An 18,076-nucleotide genomic window follows, 5' to 3' on the forward strand; every position below is an offset into this window, starting at 1 on the left:
CCCGCAACCAAGGTACATGCCCTTGACTGGAATCGAACCTGGGACCTTTCAGTCCACAGGCCGACGCTTTATCCACTGAGCCAAACCGGTTTCAGTGCAGCCCTGAAATTATTTTTTTTTATATTTTATTTTTTTTTATTATCGATTTTATACAGAGAGGAAGAGAGGGGTAGAGAGTTAGAAACATTGATGAGAGAGAAACATTGATCAGCTGCCTCTTGCACACCCCTTACTGGGGATGTGCCCACAACCAAGTTACATGCCCTTGACAGGAATCGAACCTGGGTCCTTTCAGTCTCCAAGCAGATGCTCTATCCACCCTGAAATTCTTAATCTTTGAACAAGGGGCCCCCACATTTTCATTTTGCACAGGGCCTCAAAAATGATGTAGCTAGTTCTGGCCAGCAGGTTCTGTTTCTCACCTGCCTCTGCTCCTAAGTCTTTGGGTGATTTGGATGTGTTTCTCCTCTTGGGGCCACAGTTTATGGGCAAAGAAGTGGCCAAAGTGATGCTTAGCTTCTCATCCTGCACCCTAGACAGATATCACTAATGGATTATGGCTCTTCCTTCTGCTGACCCTCAAGATCCTCCTTAACAGATCTCCAGCCATTTCAGCAGCACCAACCTGGGTGTGCATAGAGCCCCAGACACAACCCATAGCCACCTCCTCCAAGAATCCCTCTGACTCCCAAGTCCCCATCTTTGAGAAGGTAGTAAAGCCCAACGGGAAGCACAGATAGGTGGGGTGCCGCATTCAGTTGGCAAACACTATGGGAGCCTTGGGCTGAGTGAACCAGTCAGCCATGGACCCTGAGCTCCTCAGTGAGGGGGTACAGCACCAGGCAGCTGTAGAAAGGCTATACCCACTGGCTCTGGGTAGGAAGCTGTGTGACCCTGGGCAAGTCTCTTGGCCTCCTAGCCTTAGAGTTTCTGTCTGTCCAGTGGCAGTGAGTGGTCCCAGGGTGGACATCAGCCTCCTGCCCTGCCTGTCACTCCGCTGCCCAGAGACCCCCTGAGAGTAGTGACAGGGCAGGCTCCAGGGATAACCCTTCTCCTTTCCCATGGAGTGGGGGCAAAGGTAACAGAAGTCAGAATGATGTGGGGGTCTCACAGGCAGAGGGCTCAGCATTCAGCCAGCCTTGGCATGTGACAGCCATAATGATTATCTGCCACTAAGTGGGTGGGGCTCTTTAGAAAAGTCTTCCTGGTAGCCCTGGGGCCCTACTAATTCCCTATTTCTTATGAATATGAGGGAGAGGGGCCAGGCATCTAATTCAGGCCAAGAACATTAAAATATAAGAATACAATTGTGCTCCTGTTGGGCAGTCCTAATGTTGTGTGACCTTGAGCAAGGCTCACTGGAAATGGGGGCCTCTGGGATCCCATAAACATATCCCAAAGGACAAGAGGGTCATCTCTATTTCCAGGATTGGAACAGATAGTACTGACCCTGGGACCCTCGCTCCTTTCCAATTGCCCAGGCGGGAGGGGCGCAGAGATTCGCTCAACTGGCTGAGAGGCCGGCTTCCTGGGCCTCCATCAGGCCGCCCCGCAGAGGAGAGGCTCCAAAGGAGTGACACCCGAAACTGCTGGGAGAGGGGCAGGGACAGGCCCCTAGCTTCCGCAACCTCCAAGATTTCCTGCCAGGTGTCAGTCTGATCGAGGAGGACCCGATGTCCCAGCTTTCCATTTGGGGGTCTCGGCCACTGGGGTGGCGGACCCTGGGGATATCGCCTCCACCGGAGATTTGGAAGAAAGCCCCCAGCAGCCAGAGCTGGCTCCACACCTCAAATCGGACCCAAGACAATTGTGAGGTGTCAGGGCATTGAGCTTGCCCCTAGCCTTAGGAGCGCGCAGAACGGAGAACCTGGGGGCGGTGTTACAGAGTAGGGGGCGGGGCCATAGGAGGCCGGGGCGGAGCCAGGCCGCCGGGGCGGAGGCGGGGCGGGGCCTTAGCGTCCAGAGGCTAAACCAGATCCCGGCAGGCTTTGGGGCAGGGCCAGCGCTGAGGGGCGGGTCCAGAGAGGCCCGGAGCACGCCGGTTGCCGCGCCGCGGAGGGGAGAGAAGGAATAGGACGCCGAGCCCCAAAGAGGCCTGAGGACAAAGCTTCAGGGCCGAAGGAGGAGTCGAGGCCTGAGGTCTACACGGGGCTGTGGGCGGGCGTCTGGGCGGGGCCTGTGGGGCTGGGCGGGGCCGCGGCGCAGAGGGAGGGGCGGGGCCAACCCTGTGCAGGCCTGGGCGGGCCCCGGCGCCGGGGGCGGGGCCGGAGGCGCGGCGCCAGTGACCAGCAGGGCCCGCCCCTCCCGGCCCGCCCTCCCGGAGCGCCCGGGTCCTGGCCTCCCGGTTCGCTGTGTGCTGCCCGCAGGTTCCATTGAGAAAAGCTGAGCGGCGGCGGCGGCGGCGGCGGCGGCGTCTGCGCGGGAGCCGAGGACCGGCAGCAGCCCGCCGCCCGCCGCCCCGGCGGTCCGCGCGCTTGCAGTGCCGGGGCCGAGCCTCAGGCTTCCGCAGCGGCTCCGAGCCGGCCGCGGCGGGTTGGGGGCGCGGGCCCGGGCGGCTGCGGAGCGCGGGGGCCGAGGGCATGAGCCGTCCCGTGGCTCCGCTGCGCCCCCGCCGCCCGCCGCCGCCCGCCAGGGGCTAGAGGCGGCCGCCGGGAGGGCACGCGGCGCCGGAGACATGTCCAGAAGGAAACAGAGCAATCCCCGGCAGATTAAGCGTGAGTCAAACTTTGCCCGCTCGCCCGCCCGCCGTCCCCGACCCCCGCCGCCCCCGACCCCCGCCGCCCCCCACCCGTCCCCCGCCCGTCCCCCACCCGCCCTGCTCTGTCCGCTCCGCCGGCGACCTTCATCCCGCGCCGCGCCCCCCGCGCTCTGTGCCAAGCGCGCCGCAATCTAATCTCCGCGGCGGGCTGGGCCCCCGCGTCTCGGCTCGGCACCGGGGGTCTGGCCGGACGGGAGGGGTGTCCGCCCAAACAGTCAGGATCCGAGTGGCAGGGGGCGCGCCCACCTCGTGGCGGACCCCTCCCCCACACCCCCGAGATGGTGCGGCGATAAGGCGGCCCCGATCTGGGCTCAGATAAAGTTTAAAATATTCCATTCTGCAAGTCCCATCCTGATAAGATCGCTCTGTCGGGACGGGCTGAAATTGTGATCTTATCTCTCGCAGTTGACTCTCCCAGGCTTTGTATCTAGAGGGAGAAAGAGAGACCTGGGAGGAAGAGGGGACACCCGAGGCCGCGTGGAAATGCATGGTCCAGTGGCGGGGGCGCGCTGCCACCCACTGCCACTCCCGCCGGCCAAAGAGCCACGTGGCTTGCGGGGTTGTGGGGACAGGGGCGTGCAGCTACTCAGACCCCTGTGTCCTGTAGCCCTGGTATCCAACTCCAGCCTTCCATGCCTGGAGATAGCCTCTTGGAGGTCCGACCGGGTCAAGGCCACACCGGCCGCAGAAGGCGCGCTCAGATGCCTGCGGGAACACCCACCACCCCTCCAAGTCAAAAAAAGAGACTCTTTCCCCCCTCCCCACCCCCGCCAGGGTCGCCCCCGCGCGCGTCCAAGTTTCTCTCCCCTCCGCCCTGAGGGCCTCTCCCCGGGGGTCTGGGTGGCCACTGAGTTCACACGGCTGATGCCCCGGCGGTGAGAGGGCCCCGCACTCCCGGGGGCCACGCGGCTGCGGGAAGAGCCACGGAGCCAGTGCACAGGAAGCGCGGCTCCCCGCCCCGCGCCAGTAATAACTTGGAGCTTCGGCATCCAGGGCGGAGGCGCGGGACTTCCTCCGGGGGTCGCATCTCCCAGGCCAGACAGACAGACGGGTAGGGAGTCGGGGCCAGCCCGCTGCCCAGCCCCAGGCAGTGGGCACTGCCACTTCTGTCCGCCTGACCACTGCTACCAGAGCCGACTGCGCGAACTCCTGGGGGAGTGTCTACTACTCCCGAGGTTCGGGGTGGAGGGGGACGCCAGGAGGAATCCGGATTCCCGTAACCCGACTCCCTCCATGTGCAAGCGGGACCTATTTTCAGAAAGTCGCCTTCTCTCAAGTCAACTCAAGTATTAAAACCACCCACAGGTCCCGATCTGCGTGCTGCGTTCTCTGGTTTCTTCCTCCCCTCCTCCCTCGCGCGCTACCGATCGGTCTGTTCTCGTGTGTGCGTATGTGTATGTGTTTCAGCGCGATGAGAAATGCAGATAGCGCGGGCAGGGAGATCGCAGGTTGGGAGCCGATCGCCAGTGCCGATAAGGCCCAGAGCGGGGCGAGCGCCCTGGCCAGCTGGGTCGGTCGAGCAGCGCGCTTTAGGGACGGGGACTGCGGCTCGCACACGCGTGAGCCCCCGCTGCCCGCCCTCGATGCTCCGTAGACCCAGGCAGAGGTGGGGGCCGGGCCTGGGAGGCGGGGCCGGGCACTCTTCCCCGCAGCCCGCGGCCCCGGGAGCCGCCTCCTCCCCGTGGCAGATCTCCGCGCGTTAAGATGCGAGCGCTGATTGTCACCAAGCGGCGGCGCCCGCCCGCCTGCCCTCGGCCCGCGGCTGTGCGTGCAGCCCTCGCAGCTGTGCGCCCGCCGCACCGGCCTCACCTGCAGCCAGGCCGCGGGCAGGCTGAGCTCGTGGGGCCGCCATCCCCCGCTCCCTCCCCAAAGCCGGGGCGCAGCTGCCCGCGCCTCTGTGTGCCTTTTGTTCCGCGCAGAGATAGATGTGCCGCGCTGATAAGGCGAGTAACCGATGGCGGCGGCGATAGGCGCTTCCATTTATTAACTTCAAACGTGGGAGCGGGGGAGGGCGAGGCGGGAGGGAGCGCGGCCTTGGCCGGCCAGATGGCTGACACGATAGGCTCGGCTGAGCCGGCGGGGAGCGCTGGGCAGAACGAGGCCCGGGACCCCTGGTCCCCCCACCCCTCTGAGCTTTCCTCCCGCCCGGGTCGATGTGAGCTCAGATAAACGCCGGGGCCGGTCGGCCGGATGGTGATCGCCAAGAACGATAAGAGTCCTTATCTATGGTCACCAGGCCCCGCCGGTTCAAGGCAACAACAGAGAGGAGGGGGTGTCTCGCCTGGGCGAGCGGGGGCCTCGGACGTGGGCAGGGGTAGAAGCCGTGGGCCTGTGTCCTCGCCAGGGCTGGTCTGTCTGGGCGAGTTTTCATCCCAAACACACTTAATTGCCAAGAAGTTATTCTCCCCCTGCGGGTGGTACAGTCCGTCAAAATGAAAGGAAAGTGACTGTGCTGGCCGGGAGCGGGGAGGATACCCGCCCCTGATTTCTATTAGATGGTGTGAGACAGCCAGAGGTGGGGTTGGCACCTCCAGCAGGAGATAGGGTGTTTTTCCTCTTGAATCATGTTAGGGTTGGTGTGGTTCCTGGCAAGTGTGAGGTGTAACCTGCTTGGAGTTTACTTGAAAACACACACACACACACACACACACACACACACACACACACACATACACCGTGGTTTCTATTGCCCAGGCTGAGTTTTGCCCAGGGGACCCAGTATGCTGGTTTCTTTTTTAGCGTGCCCCCCAAATTAGGAGAGAAGGTTTGTGTACATGTGTACATCTGTCTTGATTCACTCAGAATGTCTTTATTGAGCACTTGCTGTATGTAAGCACTGGGTCACACCACACTGGGGAGATGGGAGTGGGTGAGACTGGGAGCAGTGTGGGAAGTCAAGACAAGGTAAGGGGTAGAGTAGAGAACAGATGGGTAGTCAGGGACACTTTCTGGAATGGGGGTTAGGAAGAGGCTTGCCATGGGTTGCCAGGGACAGGGGACAGTCCTCACTTTCCAACTCTGAAAAATGGGGTGACGATTCCTGACTGTTGAGGGGAATAAAGGGCCGAGAGTCACGAGATTCTAGGGAAGAAATGGCCTGTGTGAGGAGGCAAGAATGAGGTGGCGGGGGGGGGGGGGGGGGGGGGAGAGGAGCGCTGGGCCTCGATTTCCCTTTCTGAAAAAATGCAGATAGGAGTGAACCCCCAGGTCAGATGGGCTGTCCAGGGGCCACACAGTCCCTTCATAGTGGGAAGCCCTTGGGGACCATGGATCCAGATACAAGGCGGAAGCCGAGGTCAGCCAAGGAAGACACTTCCAGAAGAGGCTGGGCTTTGCCTGGCCGGACAGCCCCCACCAGTCCCAGCCCCAACAGCGACTCCAACTCCGTCACAGAGGATGGTGTTTTTCACACATTCTCGGAGTTTGATTAAACAAATTATTGGTGGCCACAGGATGACTCATTTACTCCGAGCTTCAAAGTCACCCGCCTGCTCTCCGAAGCAGCCTGGCGCCCACCGGATGGACTGGCTATGCCTTCTGGCGAGGGCCAGTTCCAGGAGAGCCTGGGCTAGGCCCCAGAAGGAAGCGAGGTGGTCTCTGTGTGAGCTTTTATGAATGTAAGCGCAGTTATCTGCACAGAGCCATGCACACTTTCTTTCCATGTGTGGGAGGCACCTGGAGTCTGCCTGGCTCCCAGGGGCCACCTTGAAATGCTGCTGTGGTGGCAGAGAAGCTGGAAAAGAGGGACCGGTGGCAACCTCGCTGCCCCTGACTTGAGCCACCGTTGGCAAGTTACCTGACCTTCCACAGCCTCTGAAAAACAGGTGTGACTGTGCCTGCTGTCCAGAGGTTGACAGGCACTAAGTTCTGCCTTCGGCTGGCTTTGGTCCCCTCCCAAGCATGGGGATTGAGCTATAGTGAGTAAAGGGGACAGAGGATTTAGAGACCCGGAAGCATTTGCTCACAGTGCCTGCCCCTGAACCTGGACTTGAACAGAGCTCTCGTGCACCTGAGAACTCAGCCTCTCACTCCTGATGGTGGGACTTCACCCGGCTCTGGACTGTTCCTGGTTTTCCTTTATTCTTGGGCCTCAGGAAACATAGTCAGCTCATTTGATAAATAATAATAATATAATATAAATAATAGCTAATCCAGAGTTTACTCTGTGCCACACTACATATAAACTTAAAGCAGGTCCTGTTCGTATTGCCATTTATATCTAAAGAAACTGAATCACAAAGAGGACAAGTTTCTCACCCAAGAAAGTGGCAGAGCGAGAATTGAAATACAGGCAGCTTGGCCCCTCACTCTGAACCAGTATGTCTGAACATCACGATGCTTTCTTGTAGTTCTCTCTTCTCTACCTGACTCTGGGCTTCTCAGGCCTCAATCTCCACACCTGTAGAATGGGCCTCTGGGAGCAGTGACACCTGGGGTCTTTCCCAGCCCTGCCCTTGCTGCATCTCCCATGGCCTCCTTCCTGAGCCATTCCTGTGCAGGAGTGGTCTCCGGGGAGACTTTACCCAGCCCTACCCGGGGGCCTGAGCCTGGCCTATTCCCGGCTGCCCAGCCAGCCCCTCCCCGGAGGTCACCGGGAGCCCAGCATGGCACCATCACCGCCAGCAATTTAAATGGGTCAGTTGGGGAAGAAAGGAGGAGGGAATGCGATGCCATTAATTGTACCCCTTATCTCCTGTTTCTATGCCAACCAGACGTTCCTGGGGCTTGACGGGCTCGTGAATAATACTCCCGGCCAGCCTATCTGCCATCGACAGGCCTCCTCCTGGAGGCAGCTGTTGCCTCGCCGATTGGTATCACCTACCTCATAGACCCAGGCCTGGGCCCTCACATAGGATGGCCGAGCCACACTCGGGCACCTGGCTGGGCTCCTGTCCACTCAGCCACCATACCGCTGGATCTTCCTGGACCTGTCCTTGTCTACTGTCCCCATTTCACAGAGGGGGAAACTGAGGCCACAGCCACATGTGTATTTTCTGGACCTAGTCTGCTGTCCCCCATTCAGGCAGGAGTGGCCTGGGGAAAGGTATTCTGCCTGCAGAGGGAGTCATCCTCCATATCTCCTGGCCCTCTGTGGGCCTCGGTGTGCTTGGCTGTGGCAGGACGGGGCAGGTGGTCCCACTGGTGAGAGATCAGCTTCCTTCAAGCTGCGCTGCGTGTGGCCCTAGGAGAAGAGGAGAGCCTGCACTTGCAGCAGTTCCCGTCAGGGCTGAGCCCTCACCAGGGCTGTTCACAACCAGAAGCTCCAAGGATATCTCTCTCTCTCTCTCTCTCTCTCTCTCTCTCTCTCTCTCTCTCTCTCTCTCTCTCTCTCTCGTCCCTTCTAGCCTCAGTGCCTTTGCACAGCTGCTCGGGTCTCCACTCAGAGCCCCTCACAGGCAGATCATTTCTCATCTCCACACCCCACTCTTCCCACAGAGACCTCATTAGTCTGCTTGATCACCCACTGCCTGGGAGCGGGGACTGAGTCTGTTCTGTCCCCACAATGAGGGCCTTCCAGAACTCTGTTGGATAAATGGTCTAATGAATACATGGCATGAAATGGACATGGCTGGGATCCCGGCTGTGCCACTTAGTGTCCATGGGACTAAGGGCAATGCCTACCCCATGCGAGCCCTGTTTTCCCCATTTACAAAACCAGGTGATGGCATTGCTGGCCCCCGAGCACCACTGTGAGGATCAGAGAGAAATATATTTACATTTTCAGAAACAACTGCTATGAACCATCCTCCTCCTCCTCCACAGTATGTCTGGTCATTCAGGTCAGATCTGTAGATTCCAGCTTATGTGAGATGGAGAAATCCCTTTTCCCAAACTCCCAGAGAGTAAAACACCTACAGGGCCCTGCCTGGGAAGATCTCCCGCCGTCTCTCTGGCCCTGTGGCACTCAGAGCTCGCTCTGCCAGGCCCCTAGTGACCAGCCACCCTCTTCCTAGCTGGCTCATTCCCCCACGACTTGCCAAGTGAGTACCCAAGCTGTGCAATCTTGGCACATTGCTTGCCCTCTCTGGGCTGGAGTCTTTCCTTTGTTAGAAGAGAAGGGAAGAGGAGGGGCTGTACTGGTGAGTGGTCAGTGATATTCCTCTACCACCTCCTCACCTCCCTACCTGAACTCTGGATAGGTCTAGGCCAAGCCAACCCAGAGTTGAGAGGCCACAGGGCCAGGCAGCCAAGTGAGAGTCTCCTGTGTCCCTGTGCCCATTTCACAGATGAAGTGGGAGCTAAAGGCCTAAAGAGGGAGGTGGGCTTACCAAGTGTTCCCAGCCAGCAGCTGCCTGGGCCAGGAGAAAAGCAGTGGGCCTGGGAGAGCGGGTCCAGGAGGGGGGGGGGTGTCTCTGCAGCAAGGCAGCCTTAGTGGTTGCTGTCAGGGTACCAGGCAGCATCGGTGTGGTGCTCCCTCTCTGCTTCAGTGTGCCCATTGGTTCAGTGGGCACATCCCAGTTCAAGACTTGAGTCCTGGCCTGGGGCAAGGAAGAAAAAGGGGAGATGGTCAAGTTCTGAAAGAGGTCTGGGTCCCAGCCTTTCATCTCCACACACAGCTTCTCAGCTGAGCATGTTGAGTGTCTCCTTCATCCTTAGCCCTAGTTCTCTCATGTGCAGAATGTCTATAACACCGAGCCTGCTCCAGGGGCTATGCTGAGAGCTCAAAATGGCCGGGACACAGCAGCAACGGGTAGAGCACACCTGAGGCCCAGATGGGTTAGGGACCTAAGCTTTGTGTTGCTGAGTAACATGTTGCTTCATGGGACCACCAGGTGGGCTAAGTAAGAGACTTTTTTTAGGGGCCTCTGGATTCCATCCTCACCCCCATCTTCCACATCGGAGCCAGGGCTCTGAGTTCCAGGCCCGGGCCACACTCTAAGGGCTGTGGGCTGCAGACCAGCCCTCACCTCCAGAGCGGGAGACCACTGTAGTGGGGTCCACTGCTCAGCCTTGAGTCCTGGCCTCATTGTGATCCTGGGGCAAGTGGCTTCTCTCATGCTTCAGTTTCTACTTTTGAAGGAAGAGCTTAATAAGAGCAGATTCCTCCTGGGGCCTTCATGAGGGGTTCATGAAATCCCAGGTGCAAACTGTGAAGTGCTGTCCTGGGTATATGTCCTGGGTGGATACTGGGGTCCTAAGAGCTGTCGGCTAAATTACTGATATTTTGCCAGATACCCCAAGAGCCCATCACTCAACACAGAGCCCTAACTTCTGCCTTCCTCTCCTTTGGAAGTTCATTTTTGAAAATGGAGGGATTTGTGGGCAGGGTTACCCTGACTGTACCACGCCCTGGGCTGTGTCAGCCCCACACTCAAGCCCTCTCAGTTCTTTCCTGCCCAGGGGTCTTACCTGCTGTTATGTTCATCGTCATTGGTTGGCCCATTTTACAGGTGAGAAAACTGAGGCCCTGGGAGACTGTAACATGTCTGGGTCTGTGCCATAGAGGTGGGCAGAGGTTTATCTGGGCAGTGCCTGCTCAGCCCTCCAGGCCATCTGCCCCAGTGTTCTGTATCCTCCTGAGGCCTCTCCAGCTCCCCCACCCCTCCTTCCCCTTCCTCACAGCCCCATGTTTGGGAGAAGGCAGAGGCCCCGCTGGGACAGGAATGTGGTAGCTGACCTTGGGCCAGAGCCTGGTAAAGCAGATAAGAAGGCCCTCCCCTTGGCCTCCTGTCCCTCCATTCTGTCCTCCCTTGACTGAGAGGCTGTGGACTCTCAGAATTTTGTTTTCCCCACCTGTAAAAAGGTGATGGGGCGATGGGGTGCACTTTCCATGAGCCCAGGCCTAGTCAGAGCCCAGCCCAGCTGCTCCTGCTTCCTTCAGTCCAGTAGCTGGAATGGGACAAAGACCCAGTCAGCCAGCCAGTGTCTGAAATCTCCTACCTGCTGAGCACTTTGCAGACATCCTCTCTGTGGTTCTCTGGAAGCACACTCAGATTGGGGTCCCCAACCTATTTTGCACACAAAGAAATGGAGGATCAGAGAGTGTGGGTGGCTACACCAGAGTGACACAGCACATAAGTGCTATGGAGATGGGATGGATGGAGTCGTCTGTGTGAGCCCTGCCCCAGCTCCCCTGGGCGCCTCATTCCAGTCCCCAAGAACTGGCAGGTGTGTTGCTTCCTGGCCAGGAGGGTAGACCACAGGGGGATCTCTGAACATGGGTATTACTGCCACAGACAGGTAGAATCCTGGGGCTGAGGCTCTTGGACTGTGGGTGTGAAGAAATTACTTTGCCTTCCTGAGCCTCTCTCCACTTCTGCGAGATGGGGACACTGGGCTGAGCTCTAAAGTACCTGGGCCTCATGCAAGTCATTGAGCCTTAGCTTCCCCCTACAAAATGAAACAGACCTCTTGGGCATCTCAGCGAAACAGATGAGACTTGGCCTAGGAGGTACAGCCTGGGCCAGAACTGGTGTGCCATTTTTATTGTTTTACAAAATTAAAATGAAGAGGACAGACGGGTACCTCTCCCCTCTCCAGGCTCCCTCGGGCTGCTTCCTTTCGGTTCCCTTTGATGCCTTCAAGCCCTCTGGCTTTCCCAATCTGCCCGGCACAATCTTCAGCCTCAATTTCCCTTTTCTCCATCAAGCCCCCACCCTGTGAATCAGGCCCAGGGAGTGGGAGGGGGAGGGGCCCAAGACCAGGTGGTCTTGGCTGCTTCCTGCAATGGGGTTTGAAGGAAGGGCTTCCAGAGGCCCCCAGTGAAACAGGACCTTGCAGGCCCTGGTGAGTCCATCCTGGACATTGCTGGATTCTCATCTCCCAGGAAGGAATTGAGGGGCCTGGGGCTGCCCTCTCAGCTGGTCTTTGGGGTGCTCTGGCAATAGGCATTTAGCCCCTCAAGAAAGGAGAGAAATCCAAGGCAGAGCTATGCACAGCCATAGGGCCTCTCGTGGCCTCCTCTACCCGCCCTCAGCTTATCTAGAACCCCAAGTTCATTCTCGATCACTCCAGGCTTGTTGGTCATTTATCATTACAGCAAGCATTAGCCAAGCCTTTACTCTGTGCCGAGGACTTTAGCTGTGAGCTCACAGCCTTCCACCACTTACCTTCAAGGGAGGCTCGTTGACTAGCCCAGTGCACAAAAGGGAAACTGAGGTTTAGAGAGTTTGAAGGTCAGACCTAACACTGCACCAAGTTCTTGGGGGAAGGGTAGAGTTCTGGGCTCCCTGCTGGGCCTGGCCATGTCCAAGTTCAAGTTCAGAAGTCCAAATTTAAGCTCAGAAACTAAGGCCTTCCTGTGGTTCCAGGCAGCATCCAGTTCTGGTCACCATGTTATTCCTCACTGGTTGTATTCACCTTTGGTGAATCCCTTCCCCTTTTTGGGCAGAGCCCACTGGGGTGTCCCCATCCTATTGATATTTTTTGCTGCCATGGCTTGGGCCTAGAAAAGGGTCTCAGGCCAGGGACAGGGGACCCTGCGAGTCTCAAGGTAGGAGGACAGACTGTTCACAGCACAACCCCACTTGTTGTGCCCCCATACCACCATCCATCTTTCCACTTCATGGGCCTGGCACAGCTCAGGAAGGCCTGGGACAACCCAGCCCACTGGGACCTTGAGGTGGCCTCCGGTCTCAGTGTCCCCTCCCATTTGATATACCCATACCTGGTGCCACCAAAACCAAACATTTCCCAGGAGAGCAGAGGGAGAAGCCCTAGACTCATCTGGTGGCCTTGAGGGTCGGCTGGCACCCAGGCCCTCGGGGGCCACAGCAAGGTCAGTGGTCCCTCTCTCCCCCCCCCGGCCTTGCCAGCCGGAGCCCAGTCTGCCCCGAACTGTCTCCTGGTCCGGGCCTCTGGCAGGCGCAGGTTTCAGCTCCTGTGATAACTCGGAAAGTTGAACTGGCCCCATTACTGCGCTGAGATGGTTGGCGAGATACCGCCTTGATAATGGGGGAGATACAGCCTCTCCGTGGCCAATAGCCCAGCCTCTCCACCCATTAACATTCCCCACCAGCGATCCGCTCCTGCGCCTATCTCCTCCATTTCCACTCCTCCCGCAGATAAGAATGGAAATTCTGACTTCATAGCTCACTGATTAAAGTGTCTGGATTTCTTGATAATACACAGATAAATTATGTTTTTGAAAAAGAAGGTAGGGAGGAGGGGGGGGGAGGGCGGGGGCCCTGGAGGGGAGCCCTTGGCTGTCTTTCCAGCCTTTCCTGGCCCCCGGGCAGGCCGTGCACCTCGGAGTGTCCAGCATGCGCCTCCCAGGTTTTGGTACGAAGTTAGCAAACAGGGGCCAGCTGGGAAGGCAGAGCAGGCCTCCCTCAGAAGGAAGAATCACGTTGGAGGGAATTATGCCCAGGCCTGAGGGTCAAGCCCTCTGTGGAGGAATTATTGAGCACCTACTGTATCCAGGAGACACAGTTCTCCGTGTCCAGGAGACACAGACCGGAATAAGCAAAATTCCCAGCGGGGCTGGATGGTCCCAAGTCCTCCTGAACTATGCCAGGCCTGAGCCAGAAGTTGACCTGCCTGCCTGGACTCTTAACTCTTAGGGAACAGCTCTGTGCCTCAGTTTCCTCATCTGTCAAATGCGCACAGGCTGTGGAGAGGATGCACCTCCCCCCCCCCCCCAAAGGCAGGAATTTTGTTTGTTCAGGTCTCTGTCTCCTGGACACCTAGAACAGGGCGTGGTTACACAGTAGGTGCCCAATAAATGTTGAGGGACCAAGCAACGCCCCACTTGTCTCCCTGCCTCATCCCCAGCCATCCTGCCTTTCGAGGCCTGCCCGGCTGCCACGAGTGACAGCAGCACCCAAATGGGACTGAGGTGCCATCTCTGAGTCTGTCTGGATAAAGCCGCATCCTTCAGCTGATCCGAGATCCTGCGCTGATGGTGCGATTAGCAACGATTAGGGCTGGCGTGTGGCTAATCCTCCCGCTGAGGGACAGGTGAGCCAGCTGTGGTGAGGGCGGTGCCTGCAAAGAGACACCCAGCTGTTTGGGAGGGGAAACCAGGCCCTGGCAGCCTTGACATGCCAGCTGGGCCCGTGGCCAGGCAGAGACCACCTCTCTCGCTGCAGAGCGCCTTCCAGAGGGACCGCAGAGGCTCCCAGCAGGCATGGAGCAACTGGCCATTTCCCCCCTTTCTGCAACTCTTTCAAAAATGAGTTATCTATGAGCCCAGAGGCAGGAAGCCTGAGTGGACAGTCAGCAGCATTTATGGATGGCTCTGGGACTCCCCAATTATAATAATCCTAATAGTGGCCATTGTTAGATAATGCCTCCCTTTACTAGGCTGAATGCCAGGCCTGGACTTGACCTGCGTTATCCTGACGAGTACTCCGAGCAGCCCTGAGAAGGGCATCTCTGACCTCATTTCTCCTTGGAGGGTTCAGACTCAGAGAGGTTGAACAATTCGCCCAAGGTCACACAGCTTGGGAGGGAGCAATAAAGACACTGGCTTAGAGGCCTGATCAAGATGAGCTACTGCTCTGAACCCCACAGTCATGTCCAAAAGCAATAGGTGATAGGTGCCTCTACATCTGCCCCCAGAAAATTGGCTCCTTTCATGATAAAATTGGTTTCTTTCTGTCTTTGGGAGTTTGATTAATTTCAGTGTTCTAACGGAAGTTAGCTACTTTTTTGTAAAATGGGTGCATATATTTTAGTAAAATGGGTGAGGGGGCATGTATAGAGTAGGGTACCTGGAATTTGATTCCTGCCCCTTGGGCAGGTGGTCTGGGCAAGTGACTTAATGTTTCTGGACCCTGGTTTCCTCACCAAAACAATGGGCATAATCTTAATTCTGGCCTCCGTGGCTTTTGAGGAATGAGACAGGAGAGAAATAGAAAAAGCATCAAGAACTCAAGGGTTCTCTGAGGGGCATGGACAGAAGGGGCAAAAGTAGGTTTATAGTTGTGAATATGGGAATCAGAGTTTATTCTTGTATTATTTATTAATCTCTATTATTTTCCATATAAACAACTGTAAACCTACCATTGCCCCACCCTGTGTGGGTCTGCCTGCTGCACATGCTCCACGAATGCTACCAGCATTGTTCCTGGACTCTTTTTGGCAAATAGCTCTGGTTTGCAGAGGCCCAGGGCCCTGTCAGTAATGCAGGTGGTTCTGGAACATTTGTCCTATGGGCCTGGGAGTCCATTCCTTGGAGGACCCTCCATTTTCACCAGAGACAGAGGGAACATAGAGTGTGGGGTCCAGCCTGCCTCCTCTCTGTGGCTCACAGGCACTGTCCTGTTCTGAGCCTCAGTTTCTGCATCTGTAAAATGTGACTGAAAATACTAAGACCCGCCTTGCAGGCCTTGGGCTGGGAGTCAGGCACCTGCTGTGGCCAACTCCCCTGAGGGCTCCCTGTTCCTATACAGCTGTGCCCATCCTGGCCTCACAGGATGCCTCAAAGGAGGAGCTCACACCCAGTCTCAAGGCCCAGATTCAAGTCCCAGCCCCACCTACCTTTGTCCTGTATCCTCTCTGAGCCTCCCTGCCCTCCTCCTCAGGAGAGCCGTTTAGTGAGCCAATGAGAAGGGTCCAGGGTCTCTTCCCTCTGCAAGGACTGATGTGCCCAGGACCCCTACCCCTTCCAGCTGAGAATTCTGGGTAAAGATCCTGGGTGTGTTGGACACAGCTGGAGGGAGCCTGAGAGGGAGGCCCCACCCGCTTGGTTGCCACACTTGGGGGGCTGGGTGTGGGGGTATGTCCCACCCTACCCCTCCCCAACAAGAAAGGAAAAAAGAAAAGGGAACTGTGATAAAAAGGGTGATAGGCCTGTGTGGTGGAGGAGTGCTATCGCTGTTATCTATCTGCCTCTGCTCTGAGCAGTTCTGTTGTTTCCCTTATCTCATCCACCAAAATGCCAAGAACAAAAGCATGAGCACACTCATGCACATACACACACACACACACACGCACACACACACACGCACACACAGGAGCCCACCACCACACAACTCGTGGAGTCCCTAGAAAGTGGTGAAAGCGAGGGGGTTCAGGTTATCTTAAAGCTATGACCATCATCATTTTGCAAAGGAAGTCAAAATACAGCCCTCCCTGAGACAAGGCAGCTAAAATTAAGAAGTTACCTTGGAGGGAAGAACCTAGCCTAGCCTGTGTGTGTGTGTGTGTGTGTGTGTGTGTGTGTGTGTATGTGCATGAGTGTGCTCATGCTTTGGGGGGGGGGGGGGAGGAAGGTTCTAGCTGTGCTGCTACATCCTGGCTGTGTGACCTGGGGTCAGTATCTTTCCCCCTCTGAGTTGCTAACTAGGGATAGGGGGAGTAGGTAGAATATGAGAATTTAAGGGAACCTTAGAGGAAAAGGAAGAGCCTGCACTGTAACCAAAGTCTTCCCCTGGCTGCAGGTGGCCCATTGTGTTACAGACTTGGGGCTGGGGCAGGCCAGTCACCCAGAACCTGGCACTCTCAGAACCTGCTCCCGCAGAATGTAGTCTCCCCCAGAGTGCAGCCTAGGCCTCAGGGCCCAGGCCTCCAGCCTGGCATCCCAGAGCCCAGTACCCCCTCCAGCTTGACGCCCCCTAGAGTCCATCATCTCCATAGCACAGCCTCCCCTTGCCTGGTCTGGCACTTCCAGAGCCCAGCACCCCCAGATCCTAGCCCAATCCCCCTCAACTTCCCCCTAGAGCCCAACCCAGCCCCTCACAGCCCAGGTCCCTCAACTTGGCACCCTGAAATCTGGCATTCCCAGAGCTCAGGGCCCCCAGACCTAGCCTTCTTCCTCCTCTTTCCCCCCCACCCCCACCCCCTTGCCTGATCTCCCCACCAAGGCTCCTCCAGAGTTCAGTCTCCTGAGCCCAGTAACCCTAGCCTGGCCCCCCAACCCTGCCTACTCAACAGCTTCAGGCAGGCACCCCCTCAGCCAGGAAACCAAGGTCCTAACTTGTATGTTGGCAGCCAATGGAAGCAGGGTATGCAAATAAGCATGAGTGTGACACAGGGATTGGTTGTTCACTGAGGGGTGGGGCCGCCTCCAGTGCCCCTAGCCCAGACCTTGCCCTCCTGGTGGAAATCCCTCCTTCCCCAGCTTTGGAAGGGCTGGCTGGCCTCTCCAGACCTTGCTGCTGAGGCTCTCCATTTGCATGGGAGCAGAGGAATGGGCAGGTTGGCCTTGAGATGACCTCCTGCTGACCCTCAGAGCGCAGACCCTCACAGCCTGAAACTGGGGGCCAGGATTTGTGTGTTCTGAGATCAGCACCGACAACTCTGACTCCCAGATGGGAACACCAAGTTCAAAAGCTGGGTGGGGACAGTTCAAGGCTGGCCAACCTCCCCTTCTACTCCCTATGTCTGGCACCTCCAGACCATGTGCATGCTGTCCCCTGACTCGCTGCCCTCCTCCAGCTATGATTTTTATTTAGAACTTGGCTCTGCCAGGCTCTCTGTAGCACCAACTTCATGAATGACAGACAGTTCCAACCCGTTTGCCAGACCTGCTCCCCCCTCTGTAAATCTGAGGTCTGGCCTCTGCCTCCCAGGGCGGTTTCTCCTGAGCCTCAGTTTTCCCATCCACACAAGGAAAAGGAAGTTCTCTGGGGGCTCCCTACTCTTTCTGTGGCTGAGGCATATTCTAGAAACTTGGGGTCTTCCAGATTTCCCATTTTCAGAAATTTACATGACAGGAAACCATGTCTGTAGGAAGTATTCAAGCAAGTTTGGGACATTCTTGTGTTCAAAGTCACTTTGCACCCCCGGGATATCTTGTCAGCAAGATTGGGCCCAAGTAGGCCCAGCCAGAGCCCCCACCCCCACCCCTACCCCAGCTCTCATGGCACCAGCAGGGCTCGGTGACCCAAAAAACAGCCACAAGCGTGGGTGTTTTCAAAAATGCGTAAGTGGAAAATAGCAGAGGGGTGAGAAGGGAACAAATTTGGGCTGAGATCTAAGGGGAGGAAACAGGGAGGGGGCCGTCGGGCCAGTACCAGACTGCCACTGTATGACCTCAGCTGAGCCCCTCACCTCTCTGGGCCTCCGTCCCCTACCCTGTAAGATGGGGTGATGGTGCCTCCCAGGGGTAGGGAGGGTGAGGGTCACAGGGACTCAGTGCATGAGAGTGGAAGGACAGTCTGGGCAGCTTCACTTGGGAGGAGTCTCCTAACACCTGCCTGGAAAGCTCTCCAAGGGAAGTCCCCATTCTGCCAGCATCTCTGTCTTCCCTGGGACAGTGCCAGGCATACAGTAGGTGCTCAATAAGTTATCCCTCAACTGATTTCTAAATCTATTTCCATCCTGGCCCCTCCCAGAAGAATAAAGCAAAATCAAGGGGAAAAGGAAACTGGAAGAAAAAATTAATGCCTGCAAGAGAATGTGTTATAGACAGAGCCCTAAAGTGCAGGAGCT

General features: G+C 57.2%; 1 protein-coding gene across 4 annotated transcripts in view; it reads left to right on the forward strand.

The window, feature by feature from the left end:
* The first annotated feature begins 2,267 nt into the window (after positions 1-2,267).
* ZFPM1 (zinc finger protein, FOG family member 1) overlaps positions 2,268-18,076 on the forward strand; it is a 71,330-nt gene continuing 55,521 nt past the window's right edge. The window contains exon 1 of one of the 4 annotated variants that reach the window (XM_084905374.1): positions 2,268-2,714. In XM_084905374.1, the coding sequence (XP_084761500.1) occupies positions 2,675-2,714 (40 nt within the window). In that variant the 5' untranslated portion in view covers positions 2,268-2,674. The remainder of the gene's footprint in view (positions 2,715-18,076) is intronic. The other 3 variants (XM_084905373.1, XM_084905376.1, XM_084905375.1) reach the window with 3 other exon arrangements.

This window comes from Pipistrellus hanaki (assembly GCF_964339955.1).
Source record: "Pipistrellus hanaki genome assembly, chromosome: 15".
Classification (NCBI taxonomy): Eukaryota; Metazoa; Chordata; class Mammalia; order Chiroptera; family Vespertilionidae; genus Pipistrellus; species Pipistrellus hanaki.